Consider the following 18,321-nt stretch of genomic DNA (forward strand, 5'->3'; position numbering starts at 1 on the left):
ACAGAGGGAGAGGCCTATTTCACAACCAAGTTGCAAGACTACACTGCAGTAGAGAAGGATGAAGTGACACTGGTTTGTGAACTGAGCAAGGCTTCCGCTCAAGTGAGATGGTTCAAAGATGGACAGGAGATTGTTCCCTCCAAAAATTTGTTAATCAAGGCCGATGGAAAGGGGCGTTTTCTTACTGTTAAGAAAGCAGAGAAAGGCAACATTGGAGAATACTCATGTGACTGTGGAACTGACAAAACTACTGCCAGGCTGAACATTGAGGGTAAGATAACTTGACACACACACACTTTTAGAATAATAATATAATTTCTTATATTTACACTAACTGTTGATGTTTTTTTCTCTGCAGAGCGTGACATCAAGATAGTCCGTCCCCTGTACAGTGTGGAAGTGACAGAGACTGAGACTGCTCGCTTTGAGACAGAGATCTCTGAGGAGGATGTGCATGGTCACTGGAAGCTCAAAGGAGAAACCCTTCACCAGTCTCCTGTAAGATTATTACAGTGCCAAAAGGTTGAATTAAATAATATTAATATATTTAAAACGTCAAAAGAAACACAAAGCAAAGTTCAATTGTGTGCATCCTTCTCCAGGACTGTGAGAAAAAGGAGGAAGGAACAAAGCATATTCTGATCCTGTACAACGTTCGTAAGGATCAGGCAGGAGGAGTTGATTTTCAGGCAGCCAATGCTAAATCCAGTGCTCAGCTCAGAGTTAAAGGTGAGATTAAATGTAACACACAGTCACACGTACCATATTTTATGGATGCTGTAAATTGTCAGTGTTGATAAACCACTCTTGGCGATACAGTACATTTATGAGGGGTTATGAGCAGTACATTTGTTAATGTGTGTTTTGATATATGAACTGTTGGCTGATTAATAAATCAGCTAGTTAATCACGACAGTTGCCTCATTTAACAGCCCATAAAAAAATGTGTCAGGGATATCTAAAGACGTGTGTCAAAATTGTTGAGACTTGTTAATCCAGTCACACTTTCTGTGTTCCAACAACTGTATGTGAAACAAAAACATCGCTGCTGTTACGACATGCAACCAGCTGCAATGATATAAGCATTTTTTTTGGTTGGGTAACATGCAGCTCGACATTCTCCTTTTCCTGGACAATTCCATGGTGTTGATTGACAGGGACAGATTGCTCAGCCTGGTTGGTTTGGCAGGGGTGGGCTCATGGCCAATCAGGTGTTGTGGCTATTTTAGAAGGCACATACCTTATCTAGAGTGAACGGCTAGTGATTGGCAGAGCGACAACATACCTCCCCCCAAAGGTTTTCTGCAGACCATATACATCTCAAGGAAACTTGGTATGCAAATTAGTTAGCCCCCCCAACAGCAAGTCCCAGAGCTCTAGTCCACAGTTGTCCTGAGGGCTCATAGGCTTCAGTGGCCTACCGTCAGCTCAACCAAAAATGAGGATTAGCCATTGAGGATTTACCTTCCATTGGGATTTGGGGGTGACTAATCATGTCTTCTCCTCAATCTAAAGCACGGGTGATCGGCCTATTGAGGCCTCTCAAGGATGTTACTGTTACTGCTGGGGAGACTGCAACATTCGACTGTGAACTGTCATATGAAGGCATTGCCGTGGAATGGTTCCTAGGGGGTACAAAGTTGGAACCAAGTGACAGAGTAAGTTTAAAACACCACCTTGGTTATTTACATCACATCACTGATGCTCCCTGATGACAAGTGCTTCATGCCAACTTCCCAATATTATTCAAATGAATTATAATGCAACTGTCAACAAAGCTGATCAAATATTTTACTTCCTGGATTTCAAGGCATATATCCGTACCTGAAATTCAAACTTTAACATAGTTCTATATTTTATTTATAATTTATTTATACTGGAGTATAACTTTAATTCTAATGCCATAATGCCATAATTTAATTCTGGCCTGTCATTGCTTATTAATATTTGGTATTGTGAATGTTGTGCATATTGACGCTTTTTAGATGTATTAGACAACTCCAGTACATGTTTTCTTCATATAAGGGCCTGTAGAGATCAGGATTCCAGTAGAGCATTTGATCTGGGTTTTGAGATAACGCAGAAGGCTTTTCTGCCCTGCAAGCGTTCTTCTGGTTATTTTTAACTGCTTCAAGTGTGTGAGTCCTATGGCAGGTGGCAAGAGGGGCTATTGCTATTTGACAGTTTTAATTTGACATAAGAACATGTTGTATGTAATACGTTTTTCCCGTAGAAATCGTAATAGTGATGCTAGGCCCTCCATAGAGTTTGATTATTTATTTAATTCCTAGTCCTCTGAAATGGCTGTCAGAGTACGTGCTTGGTTTATGGTGTTGCGCAAGGTGTTTTATTACCTGCAGCTACATGGTCTTGCCTGAGGAATACTGTGACATTATTGCCAGTTTCATGATTATTAAATAAAAATCCATGATAAGTAATCGTGTTAAATTCAGTTCCATTAACTGGGAAGGTTTTTGATCATTTAAATATTATTAAAAATGATTTAAGACAATAGGAGATTAAATGTATTGGACACTGGTGTGTGCTTTCTATAAGAGGCAATTTATATAGATGGACCAAACGCACTCAACAAAAGCTAAAATCACTGCCTGTCCAATAACGTATGTTATACTGTATGTACCCATTGGTTATGTAATCTTGTAGCCTTCTAGCTAATTAGCAACAGTATCCATCCACAGGATCAACGACTGGTCCCAATGGGGATACTTGTCAATGCTTATTTCAATTGCAACAGTATTAGTCACATGAAGGCCTAGTACAGTTTTTAACAATTTAAAGAAAACATATTGTGGAGTCTTACACCTCCTACTCTTTGAGGAGAGAGGAGTCGGGTGGCAGGGAGTTAAATTGGTCTCTTGTCACCAGCTGCCTGTGTTCATTAGATGGAGTATATAGCCCTGACACCACTCTGGCTGTCATGGCTTCCTGATTTATCAATCTGCTTGATCTGCACAGGTGGTGTTCAGGTCTGAGGGCAGAACTCACACTCTGACTCTCAGAGATGTGAAGATGACAGAGGCTGGTGAGGTACAACTCACTGCTAAAGACTTCCAGACACAGGGCAAACTGATTGTAAACGGTAGGTTCTGGGTGATGTACTGCTACTATTTATACGAAACTGTGAAACTAGGTGCTCAATCCACTGGTTCAAATGATGGCTTTATGATAACTGCTAATTGATTACTATTATTAAATGTTGTGTCAAATAGTTTTAAGGTTTAAGCTTATTCAACTGACAAACATGATGGAAACATACAGATATGTTAATAGCAATGATGTTACTCATGCTTCCTCGTGATTACAGCACGATTTGTGACAAAACACCTTTGGGCCTTTTAGTTGTGTATGAGTCATTGATACCTGTGTTGTTAAACAGAGCCACCAGTTGAGTTCTCCAAACCTCTGGAGGACCAGACTGTAGAAGAGGAGGCCACTGCTACTCTGGAATGTGAAGTTTCCAGAGAAAAGGCTCAAGTCAAATGGTTCAGAGATGGACAGGAGATCCGCAAAACTAAGAAACATGAAATGCTTGCTGATGGCCGCAAGAGAAAACTGATCATTCAAGGCTGCACACTTGATGATTCTAAGACATATTCCTGTGATGCAGGGGAATTCAAAACATCTGCTTTCCTGAATGTTGAACGTGAGTACAAGAAGCTAAAGTATAAATACACAATATAATATTTTGAGCACTGATTCAATAAAAGCAACATGGATGATGTATCAAAACTGTGACATTGTCTTCACAGCTCCACATGTTGAGTTCAGTAAGCCGCTCCATGATGTTGAGGTCAAAGAGAAGGAATCTGCGAAATTTGAATGTGAAGTTTCACGTGAAAATGCCAAGGTAAATTGATATGTGCACATGATTTAGACACAGAGGTAATACAACATCAATTTACGGTACGTACATTTGTGGAATTTTTGTCTGGCCTTTTGTCTTGAAACAGGTCCGCTGGTTTAAGGATGGCAGTGAAATCAGAAAAGGGAAAAAGTATGAAATAATTGCAACAGGTCGCCAACATATCCTCATCATCAACAAGTCAGTCTTTGATGATGAAGCTGAGTATGAATGCGATGCAAAGACCTCCAAATCCTCTGGCATGCTGACAGTTGTCGGTAAGACTAGCTGACAGTCATTGGTAAAATATTCATATTGCTACCTTGGAACTCTCCATTGACTATAACCTATTCTCCTTGCAGAGGAGGAGGCTAGGTTCTCAAAGAACCTGTCTAACGTGGAAGGAACAGAGACAGACAGCGTGAAAATGATCTGTGAAGTATCAAAGCCCAGTGCTGAAGTCACCTGGTACAAGGGTGACAAGGAGCTGCCTGAGGGAGGAAGATATGACCAGATTGTGGATGGAAAGAAGAGAATTCTTATCATCCAGGATCTCAAAATGGACGATGCTGGAGAGTACAACTGCAGACTGAGCAACGCTAAAACGTCTGCTACACTGAAAATCAATGGTAAGACAGTTATAATGCAGGACATTTACTGCAGTACCTCAATTTGCTAGAAGCATTGCAAAGCCTATGAAACACTATTAAATAACATAAAACCTAAATGTCTGTGCTCCTACTAAGAGGCAAGTGAGGGTATACACCAAAACTTGAACTAAAGCCATGCTTATTGTTTCAATTCCTTTAGAACTTGCTGCTGAGTTCATTGCCAAACCTCAGAATCAGGAGGTGGTTGAGGGAGAAAAGGCTGAGTTTGTCTGCTCGGTCTCCAAGGACACCTTTGAAGTCAAATGGCTGAAGGATAACAAGCAGCTAGAAGCTGGTGATAAGTACCAGATGATCTCTGATGGAAAGAGAAGAACTCTGGTTATAAAGAACTGTGATCCGAAGGATGAAGGAGGCTACGCTGTGATGATTGGCACTACAAGAGCTTCAGCTGACCTGTTTGTTCTCGGTTTGTGACTCATACTATTGTCCTCTTCAGTTTTTATAAAACATTTTCGATCTTGTTTGTTTTAGTGTAACATTGAAAAAGGATATACTGACTTGTAACATTTCTTTGAAATCCGTTCTTACAGAGAAACTTAGGATCATTACACCACTCAAAGACACAGAAGCAAAAGAAGGACAAGAGATTGTCTTGAATTGTGAAGTGAACACAGAAGGAGCCAAAGCCAAGTGGTTGAAAAATGACGAGACTATGTTTGAGAGCAGCAAGTTTGTCATGGTGCAGAAAGACAATGTCTTTTCTCTGAGGATCAAGGATGGTCAGAAGACAGATGAAGCTAACTACACTATCACACTAACAAACCAGCGTAATGAACATGCTAAGAGTTCTGCAAAACTCACTGTCAAAGGTAAGCATAATCTATTTGTAATTACATTGACATTTTTTATTTTTTTATTTTATGGATGAATAGGTGAATGAATTTAGGAAATGGTCTTCATGTCAATTCATGACTAATCCCTTTGTGAAATGTATCTACTGTTTGTCCACAGAGGAGAGTCTGAAAATTGTTACTCCTCTGGAAGATGTTGACACACAAGAGAAGAAGACAATTACCTTCTCCTGCAAGGTGAACAGACCAAATGTCACTGTCAAGTGGATGAAGGCTGGCCAGGAGATTACCATGAGCAAGCGCATCCTGTACAGGGTAGACAAAGACAAACACACGCTGACCATCAAGGACTGTCTTCTGGCCGATGAGGGTGAATACACCGCAGTTGCCGGTGATGACAAATGCACCGCTGAGCTTATCATCAGTGAGGCACCCACAGACTTTTCTACACAACTTAAAGACCAGACCATTACTGAGTTTGAGGATGCTGAGTTCACCTGCAAGATCACCAAGGAGAAAGCAGATGTCAAATGGTACAGGAATGGACGTGAAATTAGAGAAGGACCAAGGTAAGTTAAGAGTTCAAGGTTACATCAATTGGATACAGGGTTTCAACTCAATCTGAGAGGATGTACTGAAATATCATATGTTTTATTTTTTACCTAGATATACGTTCAGTAAGGAGGGAAAGATCTGCAAACTGCAAATCAAGGAGTGCAGACCAGATGATGAGTGTGAATATGCTTGTGGAGTTGACGAGAAACGATCCAGGGCCAAGCTCTTCGTTGAAGGCAAGCCTGTTTAATCCATGACATTCTTGATGTTTTGTGGGAATTTATTTGCACAAATCCAATTCTTGCTAAGTTTGATATTCTTTATTCCAGAGACGACTGTTGAGATTGTGAGACCACCTAAGGATGTGTATGAGCCTCCAGGTTCAGATGTTGTCTATGAAGTTGAGTTGAACAAAGACAAAGTTGAGGTCAAATGGTTGAGGAACAACATGACTATTGTCCAGGGAGACAAATACCAGATGATGAGTGAAGGAAAAGTCCACAGACTGCAGGTGTGTGAGATTAGACCCCGTGACCAGGGAGAGTACAGAATCATCGTCAAGGACAAGGATGCCAAAGCCAAGCTGGAACTGGCAGGTATGCTGTTAAAACCTTCACATTTACTCTGATATGATTAACCGCCATGTTTGCTGCTGAAATGGCTTGAAGTCTTGAAGTACTGGGTTGAAGAACATTTAAGTGTTTTCTACACAATAACGACATTCAAGTAAATCCTAACTGATAATACGTTTTTAATCATGTTCCTCATGTCTGTTGTGCTGTTATCCCACAGCCGTTCCAAAGATTAAGACCACCGACCAGAGCTTTGTGACAGACGCTGGAAAGCCCATTGTGATGGCTGTTCCTTACAGTGCCTATCCCAAAGCTGAGGCAAACTGGCTGTACAACACTCTAAGCATGCCCAAGGACAACATTCACACAGCCACAGACAAAACTGAGTACAGACTGAAGGACCCTAAGAAGTCCGATGAGGGACGTTACAAGGTGGTCATCAAGAACAAACATGGAGAGGGAGAAGCGTTCATCAACCTCAGTGTCATTGGTAAGTTCTTAGTGAACACACCTCAGAGGGGATTATGAAACACCCTAACTGGGAGGCTGTCAAAATGTGGGTCTCGTAAAAGTTGAATCAGATTTATGTGTAGTAACTTCCTCGATTGTGTTCCTCAGACATTCCTGGCCCAGTCAAAAACCTGCAAGTGGTTGACACTGCAGACGGTGAGGTCAGCCTGGCCTGGGAGGAGCCGGAGAGCGATGGTGGCAGCAAGGTCATTGCTTACGTGGTGGAAAGGCGTGATGTAAAGCGCAAGACCTGGACACTGGCCACAGACCGCTCTGAAGCTCCAGAGTACTGTGTAACTGGGCTCCAGAAGGACTCCATGTATTTGTTCCGTGTCTGCGCTCGTAACAGAGTTGGCAGTGGACCCAATGTAGAGACAGACAAACCTGTACAACCGAAGAATAAGTTTGGTGAGCAAAATATGTAATAATAGTAATGTAAGCTACTTAACAATTACAAATTAAATTAACTAGAGATGTCATTACCTTTGCTTGTGTTATAGACGTTCCTGATGCACCTCAGAATGTAAAGGTTGGAAATGTTAGCAAATTTGGAGCAACTGTGTCCTGGGAACCTCCTCGGTCTAATGGAGGATCAGAGATCACCTCCTACATCATCGAGCTTCGTGATAGAACGTCTGTGAGCTGGTCTGCCGCATTGGTCACCAAACCCGAGGACCGCAGCGCCATCCTTAATGATGTCATTGAGAACAAAGAATACATCTTCAGGGTCAAAGCTGAGAACAAAGCTGGAATTGGCAAGCCAAGCGCTGCCACCAACCCAGTCAAAATCATGGACCCCATCGGTATGTGTCCGATTCTAAATCTCAATGTGTTTTGTACTGTAGATCTATTTGTTACATTGAATGTGACCAAAATGCAATATGTGAAATGACAATTAATTTGTGTTTTGGTGTTTGTCTACAGAGAGGCCCAGCCCCCCTATGAACCTGGTCCACTCAGAACAGAACAAGAACTCAGTCCAGCTGACCTGGGAGACTCCCCTGAAAAATGGAGGCAGCATGATCACAGGCTACATCATTGAGAGGTGTGAGGATGGAACAAACAAGTGGCTGAGATGCAACGCTCGGCTCTGCCAGGACCTTTGCTATAAGGTAGGGATTATTTAGATCTCCAATTTTAGCCTTAGAGATCTGTTTAACCTACATATTGTGTCATTAAAATCCATGATATTCTTTCTCTGCATAGATCTCTGGTCTGAAATATGGTCTGAAGTACAACTACAGAGTATTTGCTGAGAACGCAGCTGGAATGTCGGATTCCTCTAACATTGTTGGACCTTTACTGGCTGATGATCCCCACTGTGAGATCCACTACATACTATACTATTGTTTTATGAATGGTTTATTTGAATTGGGTCACATAATATTGGTAAGTGTTTACCATACCTAATTATTTCCCATCTTCATTCCAGTTGCCCCCACTTTTGATCTCGGTGCCTTTAAGGATGGCCTGGAGGTCATCGTTCCTCACCCTCTCACTATCCGTGTCCCTATCTCTGGATATCCCATACCCACTGCTAAGTGGACCTTTGGAGATAAGCAGATGACTGCCGGGGATCGTGTATCCATGGTTACAAAGAGTACCTTCACAGAACTGCTAGTTACCCCCAGTGTGCGTCCAGACAAGGGCACATACACCCTGCACCTGGAGAACGACGTGTCTTCCGTCTCAGGAGACATTGAGGTCACTGTTATTGGTAAGTGATCCATGCCCAAATTATTCCCACTCGACCAACAGCAATGCCTCTGTTCCCTCGTAAACTAATTTCTCTGTCCACTCAGCATCTCCAAGTGCGCCCAAGGACTTTAAGGTTGCAGAAGTTACCAGGCAACACGTGCACCTGATGTGGGAGGCACCAGAGCATGACGGAGGAAGCCCTCTGACTGGCTACCAGATAGAAAAGCGTGATGTGTCCCGCAAGACCTGGGTGAAGGTATGGAGGGGAAAAAAGGGCCTTCAGAGTTCTATTTAAAGATATGTATTGAAACAGACTTGAATCCTGTAACACACTGACTTCTAATAAAGTCCTTTATGTCTCTCCCAGGTGATAACTGGCGTTCAGGACCAGGAGTTCACTGTGACTGATGTCGTTGAGGGGAAGGAGTATCTTTTCAGGGTTACTGCCTGCAATAAATGTGGCCCAGGAGAGCCTGCTTACATTGACGAGCCAGTCAATGTCTCCTCTCCCGCCAGTAAGTATTCATGTACCGTAGCACTTTAAAGTACACACCCTGTCCATTAGATCAACACTGTTCATCAGTTTCGGACAGCTTTTGTTGATTTGTGTGCATCTTGCTAATACATCTTTTCCTTGTTTATTCCTAGCTGTGCCGGACCCCCCTGAGAACCTGAGATGGAGGGACAAGTCTGCTCATGGCATCTTCCTGACCTGGGAGCCCCCTAAATATGATGGTGGCACGGGTATCAGAGGCTACAATGTAGACAGATGCCAGCGTGGCACAGACAAGTGGGAGCCCTGTGGCGATCTTGTAGCAGAACTCAAGTACGTGCAGACTTTTAGACATTTTGAAGTCACACATGTAAACTTTATTTTATAACAATGGAAGAATTGTTATGTTTTTTTTAAGAACTAACAGTTAAAACACATGTCTTCTGTTTCCACTGATCCTCTAGGTTGGAGGTAACTGGTCTGACTGAGGGACAGTGGTATTCCTATCGTGTTAGAGCTTTGAACAGACTAGGAGCCAGCAGACCCTGCAAGGCCACAGATGAAATCCTGGCTGTTGACCCCAAAGGTAGGCTGACTACTGAAAACCCATTATTTGTTAAATGGACCAATGTGTATAGCTATGTGTACAGCCATCTGACTGTGGTTCACTGTGCTTTACAGAGGCTCCAGAGATTCTGCTTGATGTGAAGCTACTTGCTGGACTGACTGTCAAGGCTGGAGCTAGAATTGAGCTTCCAGCTGATGTGCTTGGAAAGCCAGTACCTAAAGTGAAATGGACCAAGGCTGACCTGGCCCTGAAGACAGATGACCGAGTGTCTATTGTTGACAAGCCTGGTCACTCTATGGTGACTGTTGCAAAGACAGTGAGAGAGGACACAGCCACCTACATCATTGAAGCAGTCAACAGCAGTGGTCGTGCAGCTGCAACTGTGGATGTCAATATTCTTGGTACAGGATACTTTAAAAACGACTTCACTATCAAAATCATATGTTCTATGTGATCTTTTCACCATGGCAGAATGCGAATATGTCATCAGCGAATGTTTTTCATCATTCAACAGATAAGCCAGGTCCTCCTGCTGCCTTTGACATTTCTGAGATCACCAATGAGTCCTGCTTCCTTGCATGGAACCCTCCCAGAGATGACGGGGGCTCAAAGGTCACCAACTACATTGTGGAGAGGCGAGCTGCAGACAGCCAGATCTGGCACAAGCTTTCTTCCACTGTCAAACAGACCACCTACAAGGCCGTCAACCTGGTGGCCTTTAAGGAGTATGTTTTCAGGGTGTTTGCAGAGAATCAGTTTGGAATTGGCGCAGCAGCTGAACATGCTCCAATCATCGCTAGATATGCCTTTGGTAGGTCCTCTGCCTAATATAAGAAATAACATGACATAAATCATCAATGATAAGAAATCATAAGTTTGTTTGGGAAATTTGTTTTTGGTGTTAACCTGTGTGTGACCTATCTTGTTCCAGACACCCCTGGGGCCCCCACTAAGCTCGAGCCCTCTGACATTGCCAAGGACTCCCTGACTCTCACCTGGTATGAGCCAGAGGAGGACGGTGGTAGTCCCATCACTGGCTACTGGGTGGAGAGGTTAGAACCTGACACTGACAGATGGATGAGATGCAACAAACTTCCCATTAGGGACACTACCTTCAGGTAGGTTTGACAAGAGCACATATACCGTAGTTTGTGAAATAATGACAATATTTTTCAAGCTACACTTGTACATTTTAAAGTTGGATTGGGCTGTAGAAGCAGATCAATCCTGACCAATCATTTTTTTATACTTTCCCCCCGTACTTTGTAGAGTGAAAGGCTTGCCTACAAGGAAGAAGTACAAGTTCAGAGTCCTGGCTGAGAATCTGGCCGGACCTGGAAAGCCTAGCAAGGAAACAGATCTGATCCTAGTCAAAGATCCAATTGGTAAAACATCCAGACAACTTAATTAGACTAATATTTACTTGCATGTAACAATGAATACAAACACAACATTATGACATGAAATTATTTCCACCTTCTCCTGTCTTCCAGACCCTCCATGGGCTCCTGGTAAGCCAACGGTCAAGGATGTGGCCAAAACCTCAGCCTTTTTGATGTGGACCAAGCCTGAGCATGACGGAGGGGCTAAGATTGAGTCCTACATTATTGAAATGCTGAAGAGTGGAACGGTGGACTGGATCCGTGTTGCTGAAGACATCAATATTCTGGAGCACTTCCTGAAAGGCCTGATGGAGAAGCAAGAGTACTCCTTCCGGGTCAGGGCTGTCAATGCGGCTGGAGAGAGTGAACCTAGCGAGCCTAGCGACCCCGTACTTTGCAAAGAGAGGCTCAGTAAGTCACCTACTTTTACTATGTGTCACTTTGGTAGTTTATCAAACGCTGGGTCTCGCACTGCATCAACGATTATCATATTGGACCAGATTATTTTGTCCAGTGAGGTCCCAATGCCTGTTTTAGTTGACTTGACATGACCCTGTTTATAACCCTTCTAGACCCACCAACTCCCCCTCGCTGGCTGGAGGTGGTAACAATCACCAGGAATAGCGCTGAGCTGAAGTGGACTGCTCCAGAAAGAGATGGAGGGTCTCCTGTCACCAACTACGTCATTGAGAAGAGGGATGTCAGACGTAAAGGCTGGCAGGCAGTAGACACCACTGTAAAGGAGACCAAGTACACTGTGACTCCTCTAAACGAGGGCTCCCTGTACGTATTCCGTGTGGCTGCTGAGAACGCTGTTGGACAAAGTGGATTCTGTGAAATGGAGGACTCCATTTTGGCTAAGGACACTTTCAGTAAGTTCATAATCTCTATGTAGCAGCATACTTAGGATAATGTCTTTAGAGGTATGCGTTCAGGAGATGCAGCTGTTTTAAAGGCATGGCACCGATTCTTCTCCCCTAGCTACTCCTGGGCCACCCTATAATGTGGCAGTGCTGAGTGTGTCCAAGAGACACGTTGATCTTCAGTGGGAGGCTCCACAGAATGACGGTGGAAGACCCATACTGAGGTATGATGGATTCAAATTATTAGCAAACATGAAGTCATAATTGTCCCACTTGTGTGCATCAAAACGTTGCTTTACACAAGCTTGAGATGCATAATGTCTCCATCAGGTATTCCCTTGAGAAGAAAGAGAAGTTGGGAACCCGCTGGGTGAAGTGTGGCAAGACCGCCGGACCTGACTGCAAGTACAGGGTAACTGACGTCATTGAGGGAACTGAGGTTCAATTCCAAATCCGGGCTGAAAACGAGGCTGGTGCTGGACATCCCAGTGAACCTACTGAGATCCTTACAGTTGAAGATCCTACAGGTGTGTTTTTGAGAAATGGTCTTTAATGAATGAAGTTGATAAAACTACCATTGAAAGTTCTATTCACAGTGAAGCAGCCCACTTGGCCACATATGTTGATATTAACGGTATCACTCTGTTCAAACCTCAGGTCCTCCCTCTCCTCCCATTGAGCTTCATGTGACTGGAGCCAGCCGAGACTACATTTCCATTGCCTGGAAGGCCCCTGAAAGGACAGGCGGAGCCTCTATCTCTGGCTATCATATTGAGATGTGCGAGGCTGGCACCGAAAAGTGGATGAGGGTCAACTCTAGACCCGTCAAAGAAATGAAGTTCCGGGTAGAAGAGGGTATCGTTCCAGAGAAACAGTACGTCATAAGGGTCCGGGCCATCAACTCTGTTGGCATCAGTGAGCCCTCTGACATATCGGAGAATGTCTTTGCCAAGGACTCTGACTGTGAGTAAACCTGAAATATGTCATGATCATCTGATGCGTTCATGTTAATATGAATTTTGTTATGTAATTGACATGTGGCATACTGACGTGTGTGTTTTATTGTTACTCTCAGGCAACCCAACTCTGGAGTTCCAGACCCTGGATCTGGTGGTTGTGGAAGGTGAGAAGATGCATCTGCCAGTTCCCTTCAGAGCTGTGCCCCAGCCCAAGATCACTTGGCACAAAGATGGCAAGGAGATGAAGGCTGATGAGAGACTGACGTTCAGGTCAGAGTACACATCCTGCCACATGGAGATTGATAGCTGTCTGCACGCTGATGCTGGCCAGTACAAGGTCACCTTGGAGAACAATCTTGGAGCCTGCAGTGGGACCATGAATGTTAAAGTCATTGGTAAGTGACTTTGACAAAGTTACATCAGGTCCATCGTATATATGTCTTATAATAACTCTTTCCTCCCCGCAATGCTAAACTTTAAATAAATGAACTTCTGTTTCACAGGCCTTCCTGCTCCATGCAAAGAGATTATTGCCACTGACATCACTAAGAACTCCTGCAAGGTGTCCTGGGACCCTCCAGACTATGATGGAGGAAGCCCCATCCTCCACTATGTGCTACAGCGCAGGGAAGCTGGCAGGAGGACCTACGTCAACATGATGTCCGGAGAAAACAAGGTCAGCTGGCCCGTGAAAGACCTCATCCCCAACGGAGAGTACTACTTCCGGGTCAAAGCTGTCAACAAGATTGGTGGAGGAGAGTATATTGAGCTGCGAAACCCTGTTATCGCAGAGGATCAGAAACGTGAGTAAAATAGATATTTATTTGTCTCTATTTCATATCATTTTTATATTATATTTATATCATGTTCATACTCTCTTTGTTATCTCTCTGTAATTTTGCAAGTTGCTAGTATTCTTTTGTGATTGCATTTTCTGTGATTTCTCAGAACGCCCTGACCCACCTGTTGACGTTGAAACACACAACCCCACTGCCAAGACCATCACACTGACCTGGAAGCCTCCAATGTATGACGGTGGCTGTAAGATCATGGGTTACATCCTGGAGAAGATGATGAAGGGAGAAGATAAATTTGAGAGGTGTAACGACTTCCTGGTCCCCGTGCTGTCGTACACAGTCAGGGGTCTGCGTGATGGAAAGCAGTACCAGTTCCGTGTGATAGCAGAGAACGCAGCTGGAGTCAGTGACCCATCTCGTAGCACTCCCATGGTGAAGGCCTCTGATGCCGTTGGTAAGAATACACTTCACCAACAAATATACAGACGGTACAATTTACAACACACATCTGAAATATATCTACCTCAATCAAAACAAAGCACCATTTAGAAATTGAAAGCTGCAATAGGTAACATTATAAAGTTATTGTACCTTGAAGTGCTATGGCACGCATGTATTTTATCCTAAGATGTGGTTGTTTTATCCTCCCAGAACCACCCAAGGTGTTCCTGAGTGGTAATCTGCAGTCTGGCCTGAATATCAAGAGAGGTTGTGAGATCCGCCTGGATGCCTGTATCTCTGGCTCCCCCGCCCCCTCCGTCACCTGGCTGTGGAATGATAAAATCATCAGACCTGAAGCCCTCAGGAAGAGACTGGAGAAACCCATTGTCAAGAAGGTAGATACAGAGAAAGAAAAGAAAGAAAAGGAGGCCAAGGAAAAGGAGGTGAAGAAAGAGGAGGGTAAAGAGGAGAAGAAAGAAGAGAAGGCAGAGGAGAAGGCAAAGGAGAAGGCAGAGGAGAAGGCGGAAGAGAAGAAGGAGGAGAAAAAAGAGGAGAAAAAAGAGGAGAAAAAAGAAGAGCAGCTTGCTCTCGAGTCCGAGGAGCCAGATTACCCCACCCTCAATGAGCGTTTGACCATTGATGACCGTAAAAGGGGAGAGTCATGTGCTATCGTCAGGGAGACAATAAGAGGTGACCATGGTGTCTACACCATCAAGGTGGAGAATGATCATGGTGTGGCCTCTGCCACCTGTGAAGTCAACGTACTAGGTGAGATACCCACTATTTTATACTGCTGTGTATTACTGGGGTATACACATTTACAATTCAAAATTCAAACAATATTTTTATTTCTTAACTTTAAATTATTATTTTAAAAAGTTGTCAATCGTTAAAAAAAATGTCATCCATCCATTACTAGATACACCTGGACCTGCTGTCAACTTCAGGTTTGAGGAAGTGAGAAAGAACACAGTTATCTGCAAGTGGAATCCCCCTCTTGATGATGGTGGTAGTGAGATCCTAAACTACACCCTGGAGAAAAAAGACAACTCCAAGATGGAGATTGGCTGGGTTACTGTGACCTCAACACTTAGGGGGTGTAAGTACCTTGTGACAAAGCTGATTGAAAAGAAGGAGTACATCTTCCGCGTCACAGCCGAGAACAAGTTTGGTGCCGGACCACCCTGCGTCTCTGCGCCACTCATCGCAAAGAATCCATTCGGTAATGTGATTTCGATATGCGTTCTACAAGTCATAATGACTACAATTCCAGAATGTGTTTGTGGTTTCGTGTTTGTCATTTCTTGAAATCATCTGCTTAATATTTTTAATGAACAATATCTACCTCAGAACCCCCCGAGGCTCCTGAGAAGCCTGAAATAGAGGACATCACTGCTACCTCCATGCTGGTGACCTGGACCGCACCCAAGGACAATGGCAGCCCCATCCTGGGCTACTGGTTGGAAAGGAGGGAAATCAACAGCAGCCACTGGACCAGGGTGAACCGCAACATCATAGAAGACATGGAGTTCAACGTGGAAGGTCTGCTGGAGGGTCTCACCTACATCTTTAGAGTTGCTGCTGAGAACCAGGCTGGCCCCGGGAAGTTCAGTGTCCCTTCGGAACCCAAGACGGCACAGGAGCCAATCTGTAAGTCAGACAAACTTCTATCATCCAAACCTAACCCCATACACCTGAATATAATCTTTGAATGTCGCTTGGTCTGAAACTTGAAAGAGATTCTGGTAGCATTCCAATGTGTGAATCCTAATTCTGTTTTTCCCAACAGTGCCTCCTGGACCACCCTTCCCCAGAGTGGTTGACACCACAGAGTCTTCTATCGATGTGGAATGGGATCCTCCTACTTACAATGGTGGAGGGGAGATCCTGGGCTACCACGTTGACAAGACGATGGCTGGCTCCAAGGACTGGTCCCGCTCCACTGAGAGGCCCTGGAAGAACCGAACCTTTACGGTCTTTGGGGTCCGAGAGGGCGCCAAGTACATTGTCAGGGTGATTGCCTGTAATGCTGCTGGAGAGGGAACACCTGGGGTGACAGAGGCTGTCTTCGTCAGGGACCCTCAAGGTAGGCTACTCGGCTCAGGCGACCTCAGATAACACAGATTGGATGTCCAGTTCTGAATATGGATGCAGTCTTAACAAAGACAGATGGTTGACAAATTGTTTTGTCTTGCAGAAATCCCAGTGGTGGAGTTAGACCTTACAGTGAAGAATGGTGTTGTGATCAGAGCTGGAGAGACACTGTCTCTGCCTGCCCATGTGACTGGCAGACCTCCTCCAGACATCAAATGGACCAAAGATGACGGAGCTCCAGAGAAAGAGCGCGTTGAAGTGGAGAACGTTGGAAAGGAGAGCATTCTTCGCATCAAGAACGTCCAGAGGAAGGACGTTGGCAAATACCAGATCACTGCCTCCAATCCCAGTGGAACAAAGTCTGCCTGGACCAGGGTTGAAGTGATGGGTGAGTATCTTGGGAAACCTACCTCCATTTCTTATTAAAACGTAAATTAACCATGTGCTAAAACATTCTCCCCTCTCTTCATAGATGTACCTGGGCCTGTACTGGACCTGAAGCCAGTGGTTGTGACTCGTAAATTGATGATGTTGAATTGGTCCGACCCTGATGATGATGGTGGCAGTGATTTGACTGGTTTCATTATTGAGAGGAAGGACGCAAAGATGCACACATGGAGGCAGCCAATTGAGACCCCCTCATCTAAGTGTGAGATCGTGGGCATCGTTGAGGGACAGGATTACATGTTCCGCGTTGTTGCTAAGAACAAGTTTGGCTGTGGACCACCTGTGGACCTGGGCCCGATTAAAGCCATTGATCCTCAAGGTAAGGCCAATGTCAGCCCATTTATTACAGACCTGATTATCTTTACATGTTATAGTACGGGAAGACTGGACAGGTGGATGTAATGGTGTTACCCTGTTTTCCACAGGTCCACCAACCGCCCCTGAGAGGTTCCACTACACAGAGAGAACCAAGTCCTCCCTCAGTCTGGCCTGGAGACCTCCCCGTAATGACGGTGGCAGTCCAATCATTGGCTACTGGGTTGAGAAGAAGAGGCAGGATGCTGCGGCATTCGAGCTTTGTAACAAAGAGATGTGCACTGCTCTCACCATGGAAGTAGAGGGTCTCGAAGAGCTGCTTTTGTATGAGTTCCGAGCCAAGGCTGTCAACCTGATCGGAGAGAGTGAGGCCTCCATCACAATGACGGTTGTGATTCAGGATGATGAAGGTATGTCCTCTACACGCCTTGATCTGTTTTTGACTGTCCTTTGGGACAAACAGGAGTATCAACAGAAGTATCAGTCAAGTCACACCCCTTTACATCTTGATTGGACCTGGCAAAGACGTGTTTAAGTCTTAAACATCATGCACTGTGATTTCTCACCGAGTTTCTCTTCTCATTTTAGTGGCCCCCGTTGTGACAATGTTGAAGGTCTTCAAGGGTGACAACATCACAGTTAAGAAGGGAGAGCCTATTGAGATCCCAGCTGAGGCTACTGGTCTCCCTCCGCCCAAGGTGGAATGGTCCAAGGATGAGGTCATCATTGCGGAGCCCACTGAGACACTTCTGATGGAGACAAAGGAAGTGAACAGGATGAAGGTTGACACCAAACTCAGCATTCCTGTTGCTGCCAGGAAGGACAAGGGCACCTATACCATAACAGCTTCCAATCGCTTGGGAAATGCTAGTCATACCATCACCGTCATGGTGCTTGGTGAGTACTATATTTGTTATTTTGGCATTTAGTGGCCATAAAACCATAAAGAGTTGAGAAACTCAAGTTTTCATTTTTGAAATATTTATTGTTAAAACGACCCTTGCTTAGGCCACAGCTGTATGGTTATCAGGAGGCTAATGATGATTGTTCTCTGTTGTTTGCAGATCGCCCTCTGCCACCTAGGAACTTAGAAGTCTCCAACATCAGGGCTGAGTCCTGTTACCTCCACTGGGAGGCGCCATTGGACAATGGTGGCAGTGAGCTGACAAACTACATTGTGGAGAAGAAGGACATCAACACAGAGAACCCAGAAGAGAGCTCTGACTGGGTGGAGGTCACAAACAGCATCATAGAGAAAAGATTTGGGGTTCGTTATCTTTCATAATTGTCTCTAATTCTGGAT

At 44.4% G+C, this 18,321-nt stretch overlaps 1 protein-coding gene across 1 annotated transcript in view; it reads left to right on the forward strand.

Moving 5' to 3' along the window:
• The window catches only part of ttn.2 (titin, tandem duplicate 2), a 154,926-nt gene that overhangs the window by 72,394 nt on the left and 64,211 nt on the right, over positions 1-18,321 (forward strand). Inside the window, exons 115-159 of the mRNA XM_067251637.1 lie at positions 5-271; positions 359-498; positions 603-729; positions 1,516-1,658; positions 2,977-3,100; positions 3,398-3,664; positions 3,771-3,868; positions 3,972-4,140; positions 4,225-4,491; positions 4,673-4,939; positions 5,064-5,342; positions 5,485-5,893; positions 5,991-6,115; positions 6,209-6,475; positions 6,672-6,941; positions 7,070-7,369; positions 7,462-7,764; positions 7,886-8,073; positions 8,168-8,282; positions 8,394-8,678; positions 8,764-8,915; positions 9,027-9,174; positions 9,308-9,485; positions 9,617-9,738; positions 9,834-10,121; positions 10,235-10,531; positions 10,652-10,838; positions 10,990-11,105; positions 11,214-11,513; positions 11,675-11,974; positions 12,084-12,189; positions 12,296-12,492; positions 12,623-12,928; positions 13,041-13,319; positions 13,428-13,727; positions 13,873-14,175; positions 14,373-14,930; positions 15,082-15,384; positions 15,513-15,812; positions 15,952-16,248; positions 16,360-16,644; positions 16,729-17,022; positions 17,129-17,428; positions 17,607-17,915; positions 18,083-18,285. Of these exons, the coding sequence (XP_067107738.1) occupies positions 5-271; positions 359-498; positions 603-729; positions 1,516-1,658; positions 2,977-3,100; positions 3,398-3,664; positions 3,771-3,868; positions 3,972-4,140; positions 4,225-4,491; positions 4,673-4,939; positions 5,064-5,342; positions 5,485-5,893; positions 5,991-6,115; positions 6,209-6,475; positions 6,672-6,941; positions 7,070-7,369; positions 7,462-7,764; positions 7,886-8,073; positions 8,168-8,282; positions 8,394-8,678; positions 8,764-8,915; positions 9,027-9,174; positions 9,308-9,485; positions 9,617-9,738; positions 9,834-10,121; positions 10,235-10,531; positions 10,652-10,838; positions 10,990-11,105; positions 11,214-11,513; positions 11,675-11,974; positions 12,084-12,189; positions 12,296-12,492; positions 12,623-12,928; positions 13,041-13,319; positions 13,428-13,727; positions 13,873-14,175; positions 14,373-14,930; positions 15,082-15,384; positions 15,513-15,812; positions 15,952-16,248; positions 16,360-16,644; positions 16,729-17,022; positions 17,129-17,428; positions 17,607-17,915; positions 18,083-18,285 (10,838 nt within the window). The remainder of the gene's footprint in view (positions 1-4; positions 272-358; positions 499-602; positions 730-1,515; positions 1,659-2,976; positions 3,101-3,397; positions 3,665-3,770; positions 3,869-3,971; positions 4,141-4,224; positions 4,492-4,672; positions 4,940-5,063; positions 5,343-5,484; positions 5,894-5,990; positions 6,116-6,208; positions 6,476-6,671; positions 6,942-7,069; positions 7,370-7,461; positions 7,765-7,885; positions 8,074-8,167; positions 8,283-8,393; positions 8,679-8,763; positions 8,916-9,026; positions 9,175-9,307; positions 9,486-9,616; positions 9,739-9,833; positions 10,122-10,234; positions 10,532-10,651; positions 10,839-10,989; positions 11,106-11,213; positions 11,514-11,674; positions 11,975-12,083; positions 12,190-12,295; positions 12,493-12,622; positions 12,929-13,040; positions 13,320-13,427; positions 13,728-13,872; positions 14,176-14,372; positions 14,931-15,081; positions 15,385-15,512; positions 15,813-15,951; positions 16,249-16,359; positions 16,645-16,728; positions 17,023-17,128; positions 17,429-17,606; positions 17,916-18,082; positions 18,286-18,321) is intronic.

The sequence above is a fragment of the Osmerus mordax genome, chromosome 2 (genome assembly GCF_038355195.1).
Source record: "Osmerus mordax isolate fOsmMor3 chromosome 2, fOsmMor3.pri, whole genome shotgun sequence".
Lineage (NCBI taxonomy): Eukaryota > Metazoa > Chordata > Actinopteri > Osmeriformes > Osmeridae > Osmerus > Osmerus mordax.